Source organism: Hipposideros armiger, unplaced genomic scaffold, assembly GCF_001890085.2.
Source record: "Hipposideros armiger isolate ML-2016 unplaced genomic scaffold, ASM189008v1 scaffold_479, whole genome shotgun sequence".
NCBI classification, from domain to species: domain Eukaryota; kingdom Metazoa; phylum Chordata; class Mammalia; order Chiroptera; family Hipposideridae; genus Hipposideros; species Hipposideros armiger.
In genome coordinates, this window is record NW_017731829.1 from 853,483 (window position 1) to 869,176 (window position 15,694).

The window sequence follows — 15,694 nt, forward strand, 5'->3', positions numbered from 1 at the left end:
GCGGCCATCGTCCCTGTCCATCCCAGTGCACACTCAGGTGGGGCTGTGGGAGAATCGTGGGTAATACAGAAGAGAGCTGGGAAATCTATGAAGATTGTGGGAGAATCGTGGGTAATACAGAAGAGAGCTGGGAAATCTATGAAGATTAGTAATATTTAAATTTATACCCCTGGTCTCAACCGGCCCCCACCTGTTATTTTTAAAGAACCAGGGGCCTCATAGCTGGGACTGCTTGAACAAAATATACTAAAATGTCACAGTTGTTAAAACATACTAAGTGATCACAAATTAATTACTTAACCATGACAGTAAGTTTTCAAGAAAACTGTCAGATAATGTCTTTATCATGTCAGTTTTAAAAGCTTTAGCTTAATTTTACTTTGCATTATATTCCCTTAGGAAAAAAAAGTAAAAACAGTTCTGGAAAAACAGGTCATTTTGGACATGTTCAAAGAAGTATGATCGAAAAATACGGTGAATCTTTAAATAAAAGATGTATTATAGTAAAAGACACATTGCCATTAATCCCCCTCAAAATGCCCCCCCTACCCCCACCCAATCCCCCACTCCAAACACACTTATCCCATCTTCTTGCCACTTTCTGAAGCAGTTCTGGAAGTCCTCTTTCATGAGTGTTTTTACTTCATCCTCCATCATGATAACGCTCCGTGTCACACATTGTTTCTTGTACGGCAATTTCTGCCAAATAAAAACATTACAGTGTGTCCTCATCCACCTTATTGACCCGATCTGGCACCATGTGACTTCTGGCTCTTCCCCAAAGTCAGAATGATTCAGGACATTGAGGCAGCACAACTGAACACACTCACGAAAGAGGACTTCCAGAACTGCTTCAGAAAGTGGCAAGAATAATGGGATTAGTGTGTTTGAAGTGAGGGGGCGTATTTTGAGGGGGATTATTGACAATGTGCCTTTTACTGTAATCAATTTTTTTTAAATTTAAATATGCACTGTGTTTTTCGATCACACGTCATATAAAAGCAACAGCAATAGTGTGCTTGACATGCAGGTGTCATGCATGACCGAGTGTAGATGGACCCAATGTATAGGCTGACTTGAATTCTGTCACATGACGGCTAAGACTTGGACCTCTTCCCAGTTAGTGGGTCATCTGCCTTGCCCCTACTTGGCCCCCGTGCCCGAAGCTGTGGAAAAGATGCTTCGCCATGTGCGAAGGGCAAGGTGTTAGCATGGAGGCAGGCACGGAAGCCCACTCTGTCTGTCTGCAGGTGTGGCTGTCTGTCAGGACACTGCTGAACAGTGACACTCTCCCTCCTCCCTAAGACCTCAGCTTGAGCAGCAAGGACAGTGAGTAGAAACAAGGAGGTCATTCTGGGCATCTCTTCCTTTAATGTCACCAACAGATCTAAATCTAATTGATTCTAATAATAGAGCTCTAGGTACTGAACCTTGGGCCAAGCATTTGATTACATTGTCTCATTTGATATTCTCTTTACATATGAGTAAACTAAGGTTTAGAGTTTGGGTGTCTTGGCTAAAATCATGCTATTTTAGCCCACGATTTGAAAACTAGGTCTCTCGTTGTGTTATTGTATAGTTGCATTTTACAGGTGTTTAACCCCATGCGTATTAAACCAGACCATATCTCCTATATTATAAAAGTAGCAGATGTCATCAGATCTGAAATAGGATGTGCACATGGCAAAACCCCAGAAGAAATGTGTAAATAAATGATTTTCCAGATAGTCCAGCCATTGACAAATAAGTGAAAAACACCCAGACAAATGGATGGAGATGTCTTCCACAAGGTTAAAAAGAAACTGAAGAATTCATTGAATGCAACAGAGAAATACAGACTAAGGAACAATTAGAGGCACTGTGACAAAGCTGTATCTATAATATGGGCCATTTAGGAATTTGAAGGGCAGTCCTGACCGTATTTTATATGTTTACATTGCACGAGAATTTACACTACTGCTCCATGGGGGTTTTTTAACCTTCTGTCCGTCATCATGTACTCCCAAAATGAAAGAAACTAGGAAACATCTGTAAAAACCATCTGTTTTGATATTTTCGAGTTGAGAGTTTTGTGAGGGTCAAGGTGGGCAGGGTAGCAGATATCCTTACAGTTAGTTTTTTTTCCTACCGGGTACTTCTGATGATTTGAAGGTTCATTTGAACCTAAGTGGTGTCATTTCTCCCCCCCCTTTCCTAGGGCTTCCTGAAGAATGAGAAGGACAATGCCTTGCTGTCTGCCATTGAAGAGTCCCGGAAGAGGGTAAGAAACGAACCTAAATATAGACATACAGCCATTGTGAGGGCCGCATTGTATTCCGGGGAGCACGAGTTCTGGAAGCTGGAGCCTGTCCAAGGCCCAACTCTCCTGCTTAGACAGTGAGCTCACCTGAGGGAATTCTACAGGAACCGTTTTTGGAGGAAAACACCATGCTTGTAACTCCACATGTATTTGGTGACTGAAATGCATCTGAAACACCAGGCTGCTCAATTAATTATTAAGTTAATCTTAAGCTGCAAGGGCCAGACACTTCTTTAGTTTCGTTGTTATGGCAAAAAGTAGTATTTTGGGGGCCGGCCGAATGGCTCAGTTGGTTAAGAGCTCTCTCAAGAATTTGAGCTCTGAGCAACAGCGGTTCGAGTCCAGCCCGAGCTGAGCAGCCGCTGAGCTGCCAACAGGTAACAGGATGGCTCAGCTAAAAAAAAAAAAAAAAAAAAGTAGTATTTTGGTTTCTACTGAAGCAGCAGTTCAGAAAAGCAATCATTGTCTTTGATAATTTTCCTCAATTTTTTCCCTTTTATCATCCAATTTGACTTTCTTTGCCACCTTTTATTTTCATTATTTTTTTATTAAAGTATAGTTGACGTATTATATTGGTTTCAGGTGTACAACATAGTGATTCAACATTTATATTCCTTTTAATATGACCATCACCATAAACCTAGTAACCATCTGTCACCATACATAGTTATTGCGATAATATTGACTATTTCCCTATGCTGTATATTACATCCCTGTGACTTTTTTTAATAACTGGAGGTTTGTACTTTGTTCTCTGTATCTATGAGTCTGTTTCTTTGTCTTATTTGTTCATTTATTTTCTTAGATTTCACATATAAGCAAGATCATACGGTATTTGTCTTTCTCTGTCTGACTTATTTCTGGGTCCATCCATGTTGTTGCAAATGGCAAGATTTCATTCTTTATGCTTTTATATTAATAATTTCTCCAAACTCTTGAAAAAGCAAAACAAACTAGCTTGACCCTTGGAAGGATGGTAAATAAGTTAGCCAAAGCAGCCATTATATGTGCAGCAAAGTTTTGCAAAAAACATTGCTTCAAGATACTCAAAGGTTACTAACACGTGAGTTACCTCCATGTGTGTCTGACAAGGATTACAATATCAAAACCTGTCCAGAACATCCCATAATGGAGTAAGAGATTTTCAGGCTGCTGGAGTCTTGGGGAGGAGGAGGAAGGTTAGGGATCATGTGGGGTTGGTGCTAAGAATGCAGCTTTTCCCAGTAAGGAAACTGGAGGGTTCACACTAGTCTGCCAGGAGCAGCTGCCTCTGCAAAGGCCAGTAGGGGGTGAAAGGAGACCTCTGTTCTTCTGTTTATTTACATAATCCTTATATCAAGTGAAATATATTTCTGTATTTATTAAAAAATAGTAAGTAAAAAAAAATTGCTGCTTCTCAGTTGTGCTTTATTAAAATATTCTGTGCAGGTGGAAATGTCTCAGTAGGGCTGATGTGAGTGAGATAGGACAGCATGGGGGCTTGCCAGCTCTCATATAAGAAAGTGTTCCAAAGGCATTATTGAAATGACTGATATGTTTAATTATCGGAGTGAAAATCCCTGAAATTTCATTAATTATATTTTTGGCAATAGTACGTATTTCTAGAAACAGAGAAATTCACTTGATTCAGCTTTGAAAATAGTTTTTTTAAAAAGAGTTTTGGTTTTTTGTTCACCTTTGAGTGAGCTCCCAACTTTGATTCTCCTGCTGTAAAGGACCAGTGAAATTAAATTAGGATTGTCGAATGCCACTGAGCCTTCTTAATCCATTTACCCTGCGGAATGTGTTTCTGGAATTGGCAGTCTCTGAACATTGTGCCATACTGAGACTAAATGTGCAGCCAGCCAAAACATTTAAGTGACATACCACAGTGCAAAATGTGTGCATATGTGTTTGTGAGGGAGATGTTCCGGTGGTGGGAGCCTGCCTGGGGGTGGGGAGACCTTTCACCCAACTGGACACCGGGAGATGCATGCTGAGCAAGAGTCATTTTCAAACAACAGGTGAGCAGCTTCCTGGCATTTTGGTGGTAATTTCATGTTTGAATGACTTGCCAATGTCCTGCTGAAATGCCAAGAAAACAAGCTACAAAACCACAAATGTGTCCTCTTTTTTCCCATTTGGTGCATCCCCGCAAAAACAGAACAACATCATCAGAACATATGTAGAGCTTCTAAAAGCCAGCAACAGCTCAGTAATAAGCTGGTGTGAAGTCAAAGCATATTGCCCTCTTCCCTTTGTGAAAAAGGGGTTTGAGTGCTCCCCACCTGTTCTCAAGTCAGTTGCCCAGTTCTCTCCCTCCCTTCCTTTCTTAACTCTGTTCAAAGAGATCTATATCCACATGTTGTTTGAAAGATTCCGATTTAATTTATAATTGTTTCTCCACTGCTTTGTCATTTTCTGTGGTTTGTCTTGTCATCCTTTTGACTTCAGACCTCTGCATGCCCTTCTAGGTTATGCCTTTCCTCTTCCCCTGGGTTTCTTTCTTGTTCCTTCTATTCCCTACCTTCCACCTCGCCTCTGACCCTCAGTGTCCTCTTCTTAGTTTTTAGTTTAGCAGCTCTGCTGATGTTCTCATTAGCTCCTCTAGTTGACATTCTTCTTTGCACCTAATCCATCTGGTGGTTCAGATGCGGGTCTAAACGAAATAGGCTGGAATAGGGCAGATGGGTGGCTGATCATTACTGATTAGCCTACAGATTGGCTGTTCCATTATCTAATGTAATTAAGATAAGCTGAGGGGTGGCGTGGTCACGGGAAGAGAATTTTAATGTTGGGCCATTTATTTTCCTTTGAGGCTCCTTATCGCACTAATGATGAATGGAACCACAGTGCTGTTCACTCAGGTTGTGGGGCTGTTTCTAACTGAGTTGCTGGCGTACTTCTTAGATATATCTGAGGACTTGAGCCCGAAAGCTGCCAGTTTTTAGAGTACTTCCTGTGTTTGTGAAGCAGGAGTCCTTGGCACACAGGTGGGCAGAGTGATTAACAGGGCGTGGTTAATTCCCACTATTTTTTTGTCGCTCTGACCCATACATGATGCTGGAAATCTGCCCCACTGTCCTCAACAGTGTCTTTGGGTGGCATATTGTCTGTTTTCTTCCATTGTCTTGACTACTCTGCCATTCTTTTTTTTTTTTTAAGATTTTTATTGGGGATTGGGGGAAGGGGAACAGACAAATTGCTGTCTTTTTGTTCTTCAGTCTAGTTGTGTAGGACGTTGCTTCACTGGCTCAAGTTGGCACCATCATTGCGCTCTTCCCGGGCGAGGCAGATCAGTCACTGGCTTCTGGACGGGCGCTCACGCTGGCTGCTGGCTACACACGGTAGCCCATGGCAACCCACTGCAGCAGGGGCTGCAGCCTACGTTCCAGGTTGAGCTGTTGTTCAGCATCTTAGCTGTAGAGGGCAGTGTTACTGGCCCTCATATGTGGGATTCGAACCGGGGTCCTCTGGCGTCCCAAGCCAGCTCTTAACCAACATGCCACTCGGCCAGCCCTACTCTGCCATCCTTTATCAGCCAGGGGACTTGTCCTTAAGAAACACTCTTGTGACACTGGTGTCCTTGGTCAGTGCCACAGCTTAGTCAGCGCCTGTTTCCTGTTGCAAGCCCGGAAAGCTGTGTGGTGTGCCAGCCTTCCCTCACCTCCTTATTTCTGCCCGCCCTGGTCCCTGTGCCCCTCCGTTCTCCCCTGCTGGGGGAAGCTCAGTGCTGAGGATGTGGTGGTTTGAGCACCAGATATTGGGTTGTCGGAAAAGTCATGACGCATTTTTACAACGAAAAACATAGAAAAAATACGTCATGACTTTTCCGACAACCCAATAGGAAGTTTTAGAAGAAGTTGCGGTTCATAGTGCACTATTTCTGGATGGCTTCAGGAAAACTATCCATCCCCCTGCCACCCTTTCTGTTCTAACATACTCCTCTCTATTCAAAATGCATAGGTTTCCTGTTTAAGGTCACTGATGTAACAAGTGAAAATTCGTTTTCTCTGGGTACTTTTTCAAACCAGGCTAACTGACCAGACTGGTCCATTCTGCCTGACTCGCAGTAAGAACAAAGCTAGGTGGAATACTGTTTTTAAAGTTTGTGATTGTCATTTCTCTGTGTGTCTTCAGAATATATATTAGAAAAGGGATGCATTGATAGATCAAAATCAAACTTGCAAGATGTGCCAACCTTCTTCCTCATCATTCTTGTGTGTGTCTGTCTTTTTCACGTTTTAATAAATATTGGTCTATAGTCGAACATCTCATTTGTCAGAGAGTATATGTGATTTTTCTAAGTTTTCCAAAGCTCGTGTATATGGTTATTATCAGTATAAATTATCTGCACTGCCAAAAATAAAGCAGGCATTACTAATATTCATTCCCTTGGTGCTGCCTAATTAGATGCCAATCTGATTGTAATCAGATTGTAAATGAAATGGCGTTTTGAAAAGTGGGCTTACGCTGACGGGAACCTGGCCTGCCAATTAAAGAACAGTAGGCCCAGAATGGTCATGATGCAGTGTATCTCTATAAGTTGCTTTAATTCCCTCCTCAGAGGTTTGCTTTTGTCCCCTTTCTCCCTCCCTCCCATCCCTTTTTCTTCCTGTTTTCCCTTTTCCTTCTGAGTGCCTTTGTTTTGGTAACAACTGCAGCGTCTCCGCAGACAGGAGTGAGGTTTGCCAGGCATCTCCGTGATAGAAAACTCTGAGTAGATGGGTAGGAGACCCAGCCACAGAAGGCTCTGTTTTACTTTTAGTAGTTTGCTTCCTCCTATGAAAATGTTACTGTTTCTTAAAAAAATAAAGACACTGGGAGAAGCTTTTGTCTTTTCTTATCTTAGATGCTTGTTAAATCTTAAGATAGCATTGACTTTATAATCCATTATTTTATGTACTAAGCACTATGCAATGTGTACTAAGTACAGTTGTAATATGCAGCCGAATTTCAGAGGTTTAACATTTTATTTGTCTTAATAAGCACATGAAAAGATGTTCAACATCACTAATCATTTGGGACATGCAGTTCAAAACCGTGAGATATCACCTCACACCCATTAGGATGTCTGCTATCAAAAAACCAGAAGATAGTGTTGGCAGGATGTAGAGAAGTTGGAACCTTGGTGCACTCTTAACGGGATTGTAAAATGGTGCAGCTGCGATGGAGAACAATCCTCACAAAAGTAAACAGAATTACCATGTGATCCAGCAATTCCACTTCTGGGTATATGCACCAAAGAACTGAAAGCAGAAGCTTGAAGAGATATTTGCACATGCATGTTCATAGCAGCATTATTCATAATAACCAAAAGATAAAAGCAACTCAAGTGTCCATGGAGAGATAAATGCATAGATAAAATACGGCATATACATACAATGGAATATTATTATTCGTACTGAAAAGGGGAAGGATATTCTGACACCTGCTACAACATGGATGAACCTTTAGGATATTATGCTAGTGAAATAAGTGAGACACAAAAGGACAAATACTGGATGAGGCCACTTATATGAGGTAGCTAGAAGTAGTCATAGAGGCAGAAAGTAGAATGAATGGTGGTTGCCAGGGAGGGGCTAGGGAGAGGAGGAAATGGAGAGTTATGGTTTAATGGGGACAGAATTCAGCTTTGCAAGATGAAGAGTTCTGGAGCTGGATGGTGGTGATGTGTCGCCTCACAGCTGCCGACTCCAATGCTCCTGCGCACTGATCCTTTGAAGTCCTAAGGGAGTGTGTTGGAATGCTGAGACCCCAGGGAATGATCTCTGTAAAACTTCCTTATTGGGTGGTCTCGGAATGCTGAGGCCATCCCGGGGATCATACTGATGTGTGAAAGCACAACTGTGCTTGATCACAATGAGTTTCCGAGAAGCAGCTGCCAGTCTAATTGAATCAATTAACTGGGTATAGATACTCAAATTGACTTCTTTGTGACAGTTGTAAATAAAAGTTATTCGCCCGCCAGTATCAGGGCTCACTCTCTCGGTCTGCAGATGAGACCCCTGGCCTGCAGAAACTCTATTTTTGACTCTTGTGATTTCTTAACCCGTTGCCACCCCTCCTCGAAACCCCAGCCCTTGTCACGTGGGACGTGCTATCTGGCGCCCAACGTGGGGCTCGAACCCACGACCCTGAGATTAAGAGTCTCATGCTCTACCGACTGAGAACCTCCAGTGTTCCAAATGTCGGGTCTGTCGCTGACAACCATCTGGATCGCCCCAACCCCCGGAGGAAGCACTCCCAAGACGAGAAAGCTCAACCTCCCACATGGGGGCAATTGAAAAAGCTGTCTCAGATGGCAGAAAAGAATTTGGATGAAAAAGGCTTAACTAAAAATGATACCAACGTGCTAGTTTCTATGCTTGCAGTAATTTTAGTAGTAAGTTGTCTTTTGCAAAGCGTTATAACAGTTAATTTTGCTTATTGGGCTTATTTGCCTCATCCTTCTTTATTGACTCTTTTAAATCACACGGCTGTGGGCTATTGTGATGGCTGCACAACAGCATGAATGTACTTCATGCCCCTGAACTGTATACTTGAAAACAGTTAGGGCGGTAAATTTTATGTGTATTTGACCACAAAAATTTTTTTCTTAATGTGTTAAACTTGATGAAATAGGATATGTTGCAAGCAGTTATCAGTAAACTCTTTAAGGATAATTTTTAAAGTAGATCACTTTTGCTCTGCTTTGGAAAGATGGTAGATGTGGGGGCTGTGAATTGCTGTTGAACTCTAAAGGAAACGTGTTTGTTGTTTCGCCTGGGCCACCTCTCTGCTCGTCTGACAGACATTTGGCATGGCTGAGGAGTACCATCGAGAGTCAATGCTGGTCGAGTGGGAGCAAGTGAAACAGCGCATCCTCCACACCCTGCTGGCGTCAGGAGAAGACGCCCTTGACTTCACTCAAGAAAGTGAGGTAGGCTGAGTCCCACAGATAACCCACTGCTAATGAAGTCTGATGTCAAAGAACAGCTCTCTGCTTGACCACTGGCAGTCTTGGCGCAGGTGACCACTGTCTCCCCTTGAAACTTTCTTCACTTGGCTTCTAGGACGCCCACATTTGCCTGGATCTCCTCCAACTTGTCTGGCTGCTTCCGCTCAGCCTCTTGCACTGAATTTTCCTCAGACTCCTTCGCCTCTAGATGTGTGAGGGTCCCAGGGCTCAGTCCTTGGCCTGTTCTCGTGTCTCCTGCAATCACTGCCCTGTTGATCTTGTCTGGGCTTGTGGCTTTAAATACCATTTATATGCTGAAGACTCACATTTACATCGCAGCCCCAAACCCCAAACTCATTTGTCTGGTGGCCTTCTTGGCTGTACTTACATGTGTCACAGCCACCTCGAGCTAAACATGTCCAGAATTGAGTCATGATGGCAGCTGCCCCCCATCTCCCTCCTGGCACCAGCCTTCTCTTCTCACAGAGTTTATCATCTTTATAAATGGCAACTCTGGTTTTTCACTTGCTCAGATCAAAAACCTCAGATTCATTTTTGTCCTCTCCTTCCCCCACCCAGTCTTTCACACATGTTGGTAAGTGCAGTTAACCCTGCTCTCAAAATATACCCAGAATCCAACCACTTTTTCCCACCTCCACTGTTAGCACTCGGTCCAAACCACCATCAGCTCTTGTTCAGATTGCTGAACTAGCCTAGCTGGTTGTTTTAGTTATGTATTGCTATGTAACAAATTATTCCCGACCTTAGTGGCTGAAACGAGCGTTCAGCTTAGCTGGGTATTTCTGGCTCAGGGTCTCTTGAGCCTCCACCCATCTCAGGGGAGACTCAGGACAGACAGAGCCGCTCTCAAGCTCACTCGTGTGGTTCTTGGCAAGCCTCAGGTCCTGTCTGGCTCTTGGCTTAGGGAGTTCCTTGACATGCGGGTCTCTGAGTTGTGCTGCTCACAATGTAACTTGCTTCCTCTAGAACAAGAGTGAGGGATCCAAGGGATAGCTAAAGCGCCCCCATGCTAGAACCCAGTCTTTCTCTAATTTAGTCCTGAAAGTAATATCCTATCCCCTCTTGCTCAAAGTTAGTCACTAAATCAGCCTACACTCACGGGGAGAGACTCACACAAAGCCTTGACTCCCCAGAGGTGGAGATTATTGAGGGCCATCTTAGAGGTTATTGACCACACTGGTCCCCCAGATTTTGCCCTTGTACAATCTCTTAACACAGCAACTAGAGTGACACCGTTAAAACACAGGTTAGATCATGTCGCGCTTCTGCTCAGGACCCTCCAGCGACACCCATCTCGCTTGGAGTGAAAGGCGCAGTCTTCACCTACTAGACCTGGTCTTGTCACCTCTCCAAGCTCGTGTTGTACTACTCTCCTCATCACTCCTGTTGCTCCAGCCACATGAGCTCCTTACAGGTTCCCTGAACGAACCTGGCAGGCTTGCTGCTGCCTCAGGTCCTCTGTGCTTCGTGTTGCTTCTGCCTAGAATGCAATCACTATTTTTACTTTCTTGTATATTTGCAGTGTTTCTTTATATGAATATAAGTACATGAGACTGTATATTCTTATCCCCCTTACTGCTTACGCAGAAGTTAGCTCACTGTATGCTTTGTTCAGTATCTTTCTTTATTCACTTGATTTATCCTGGAGATCTTTCCTGAGAGGGATTGTGAGGCTGCACCTTGGGACCAGCAGAAAAGAGGTCTTGCTTGATTAGTGATGTTTGCCCTGTGCCAGGGGGGCTGTGGCTTGATTGATGGTGTCTGCCCCTGTGCTGGGGGTGCTGTGGCTTGCCACACATTTATCACTCTGGTGTTGGGGAGAGAACAACCTGGGTTCAAATTCTAGCTTCATCACTGACTTGTTCTGAGACCTTGTCCATGCTGTTTAACCCTGTAGACCTTCAGTGTCCTCACTGGTGAAATGGATTATTGGGAAGATTAGTTAGTGATAAAGTAAAGCATCTAATCCCTAACAGCCACCCCTTACTATTGTTTTAAAAGCAGTTTCAGATACTTGGGAGGTGCAGATTAAAAAATATAATGTTAGGGGCCGGCCCAGTAGCTCAATGGTTAAGAACTGGCTTGGGACGCCAGAGAGCCCCGGTTCGGATCCCACATATGAGGACCAGTGACACTGCCCTCTACAGCTAAGATGCTGAACAACAGCTCAACCTGGAGCTGGGCTGCCATGAGTCGCCTGCGATGGCGTAAGCTGCAGCCCCTGTGGCAGTGGGTTGCCATGGGCTACCGTGTGTAGCCAGCAGCCAGCATGAGCGGCCAACCAGAAACTGGTGACTGATCTGCCTCACCCGGGAAGAGCGCAATGATGGTGCCAACTTGGGCCAATGAAGCAACGTCCTCCACAACTAGACTGAAGAACAAAACGACAGCAACTTGTCTGTTCCCCTTCCCCCAATTCCCCAGCGCTGTTCCCATCCCCCCAATTCCCCAATAAAAAAATCTTTAAAAAAAATAAATAAATAAATAAATAAATATATATATATATGTATGTGTATATATATATATATATATATATATATATATATAAATATATAAAATGTTAGACATTTCAAATACTGTTACCAGTGCTTCCTGATAAGTCTTTTTCCCAGAAGTTCTTTCATGGCTAGCTAGCATTCTTTCCTCAAGAGAGAGAGGACAACTGAGGCTCAGAGAGACATGTAATATGCCGGTGAGGCCTAGGACTGCTTCTAGACCACTGTTCTGTTGAAGCCTGGGCCAAGGGAAGGTAGCTTGGCAGTTTGTCATGCCTGCAGGTTAACTTCACACATCCCATATCTAAAAATTCACTCCTAATTTAAAAACCAGTTTTTCTATTAAATTAGCCCCCAAATAAATAGATGCTAAAGTAATTTGTCTTAGGAAATTACTCCTTAAGGCCCCTGTTCCACATTTCTTAGACTCAAAGACTCACATCAGAGTCTGTGGGAAAGAACTAATGTATAAAACCCTAGGCCAACCTAATGTTTCTCTCTCAATTTCTTGCGAGTCTGGGCAGATAAATAGAACAGCTCATGATCTTATAAACTTCATTTTTTAAAATGGTGTTAATAGGCTGTGGTCTGTATTGGGATTTAGAAGTAATTATAAGCTGCTAATGAGATGTTCTTTCTTGGTTGTTCTTCTCTTAAAAATAGACTAGTCTATTTAGTAGATGCTTCTTCCTTGACCTTGAGTCCCCTTGGAAGGGAGTTACTGACACTTTTGCTGTTCTCTATTGCGACATCTTAGCAGAGCGATAGCTTTGCTGTTAAAGATGGCACCTGATGCAGATGGTTCTCTCTTCTGGTTATCCAGGGAATTACCATTTTCTGGACTCTTTCTTGTAGGTGTTGACGTTTGTTACTATTGTTTGGAACTTTTTTCCTAAAGTGTAACATGTATACAGAAAAGTGCCTACATCATAAGTATACAACTCAATGAATTATCACAAAGGGAACACACCCAGCCAGAGAAACAGAACATGACCAGCACCCCAGTAGCCCCCACCGCCCCCCGCTTCCAGTCACTACACCCTCACCACCTCCAGCAAGGGAGCTACTGTTGAGATCTCTAACATCATAGATTAATTTTGCCTGTTTCTGAATTTGATGTAAATGGAGTCATACAGCACTCACTCTGGTCTCTGCGTCACATGCTATATGTATTGGGTTGTTGGAAAAGTCATGATGCATTTTTTCTATGTTTTTCGTTCCAAAAATGCATCATGACTTTTCCGACAACCCAATATATCGTTGCATGTAGTTGATGGCTGTTCATTCTCATGGCTGAACAGTATAACTACAACCTGTTTATCCTTTCTGGTTTTAATGGACATGTGGGTAGTTTCCAGTGCTTGGCTTTTATAAATAGTGCTATTGTGAATATTCGTGCACATGTCTTTTGGTGAACATCTGTTGGGTACACCTTAGAGGAGTGTTGCTGGGTCATAGGGCATGCATGTGTTCAGCTTTAGTAGGTATTGCCAACTCCTTTTCCCAAATGGCTGTATCGATGCCCCCTTCCGCCTCTAGGATGCGGGAATCCCGTTTGTTCCATATCCTTGCCACACTTGGTATTTTTTGTCTTTTAATTTAACCATCCTGATGGATGTGTGGAATCATGTGTTTTTACAGGCTTTTTCCATAGAATTTTCTTCAAAATGATGAAAAGATGACATTATTATCTCCACGTGGGCAGGCACTTTCTCTGCCCTCCTTCTAGGAAACCATGTACTGTGAAGGCCAGAGACAGGCTGTGGAATTTGGCAGGCCGAGGTCCCCAGGCCAGGTTTCCTCGCTGTAAAGCCCTCTCTTAAAGAACAGTTGGGAGGAATGTAGAACGTGTAAAGCATCTTGGCCAGTGCTGGCGCAGAGAGCACACTCGGCACGTCTCAGCAATAACTATGGTGGCTGTTAATATGATCATTTTCATAAGGATCTGTCCCTTTTTAAGTGTTTATTGTCAGGAATGAGGTTGTTGGAATCCAAATAATCATTATCGTTAGTTAGGGAGGAGGCTTCCAGTCATTTTGAGCTGACTTTACATTTGAAGGAAAATGTCCAGATTCGGATAATTTAATACAAAGAGAGGCTGGAGGCTATTTTTTTTTAAAGCAAAAATGAACTAGGATATGGTGGTTCCTGAAACATTTCCCCCCACCCAACCCCACCCACCCCCAGCCTTCTGATAATAGAAAAGCAATGACACATTGGTAATACCTGTCCTGGCAAGTTTTAATAAAGGAAATGATGCTTCAGTAGCTTAAATTCAATTTGGGAAATTAATTTCCTTAGGATATCATTGAAGAAAGAGGTATGATTTTTAAAGGAAGGAAGGAATTGAAAGGTTGCTAATAACTTCTCAAGGTATGGGCTGCGTAAAAATGATGTGCTTCGAAGCAAGAAAGAGATTCTTGGCAAAGAAGCCATGTGCTGTCCCCGCATCTGCCCAGTGTGGCCGTGCGTGCATGGCAGCATGTGGGGTTTAGGCAGTGCTGGGAATTGGGAACTGTTGATAAATATCTTCTCCAACTTCTAAAAGTGCATTTAAAAGTAATTATCTAACCTCAGTGTAGCCTTGTGCCTGTGTTGGTAGTAGACATAATCATAGATGGTCCTTTGATGTATTGTCTGGAGAATGACTTAGCTTCTCTCCCGAGCCTGTAGCTCACTAGGCCGAATTGTAGCTTCATAATTATAGATACTGATGGTAACTGTGCTGAACACAGTCTCTAATTTTGATATCTGATTTAATACCATATTTCTTCAATTCCCAGTCACACATCTTTTCCACATTTCAACATTTTGGAAATCAGGATATGTCTTAAATTCAGTGGTGTGTCATTGCTTAATTGATAGCATTTTTTGTTCCTCAATAAAAAACAATTTGTCTTTCAATAGGTGGTGTATTATATTCAGTGAATGACACTAAAATATAGACCAACAGTTTGAATCTGAAAACCCCAGGCTAGATGATTCTGTACCGATGTATTTATTTTTTGGCTCCCTGGTGGTTTCCTGGGGGGTAAATTTGTTTTCACTTATTGGAGTTTGAGTAGAATTTCAAGGATAGAAAGTGCTCTGCTGCTCTTTCAAAAAAGAAGTTTCAAAACCTCAACTCACAGGCCCTTCATTTTACCGCCTTGACGTGTCCTCCAGGAGCACCTCTTTCTTGCACGGTGTTCTGATGGAAACGGTGCATAGACCCACGTACGAAAACTTGGTCACTCTGCTCCACTCCCCCCCAAACATAACCTCTGACGGGTGCACATCCTACCCTTCCAGCTCCCTCTCAGGTACTGATGTGCACATTTATACGTATATGTCCATCTGATCAGTTTATTGTCTATTTATTGCATAAATGGCACCCTTTTATATGTTAGAATCTACAACTTAGCATTATGTTTTTATGTTTTAAAACTTTTTATGGAGATTTTTCTAAGTTGATTCATGTAGGTGTTTGTCATTCCTTAGTGGCTGTAATAGGTTTCATCGTATAAATGGCCCAAGTTTGTTTCTTGTTTCATCCACGAGGAACAAGGCCCCAGAGAAATTAGATGTCATTGCCCAAGGTCACACAGTGGGTTGCGTTTAGAACCTGGGTCTTCTGCTCCCAAGTTGGTGTTTTTTTCTAGTAGTACTGGGTTTCTGTGTACAGATTTTATAGCCAACTGTTGTGAATTCATCACGTTGGTTCCATTTTTGTTTCCATAAAGCCAAAACATTCTACTTGGAAATGAAAAACTCCCTTTCTTCTGTAGTCTGACCGTTATTTTCTTTTTACTCTGTGCTTATCTTACCCGGCATGCTAGCTTCCCTCTCTTCTCCCTGACTAGAATGTGCCCTCCTTTGGGAATGAGTTTTATTCATCCCTGAATATGCTATGTACAAAAGTAGAAGTTTGTGAGTCCCTCCTGCCTCTCTCCACCCACGTCCTGCCTGTGGTGAATGCGC

The 15,694-nt window shown here is 42.8% G+C and overlaps 1 protein-coding gene across 1 annotated transcript in view; it reads left to right on the forward strand.

Moving 5' to 3' along the window:
* NUP93 (nucleoporin 93) overlaps window positions 1–15,694 on the forward strand; it is a 101,637-nt gene that overhangs the window by 51,980 nt on the left and 33,963 nt on the right. The window contains exons 4-5 of the mRNA XM_019666821.1: window positions 2,198–2,260; window positions 9,072–9,200. Of these exons, the coding sequence (XP_019522366.1) occupies window positions 2,198–2,260; window positions 9,072–9,200 (192 nt within the window). The remainder of the gene's footprint in view (window positions 1–2,197; window positions 2,261–9,071; window positions 9,201–15,694) is intronic.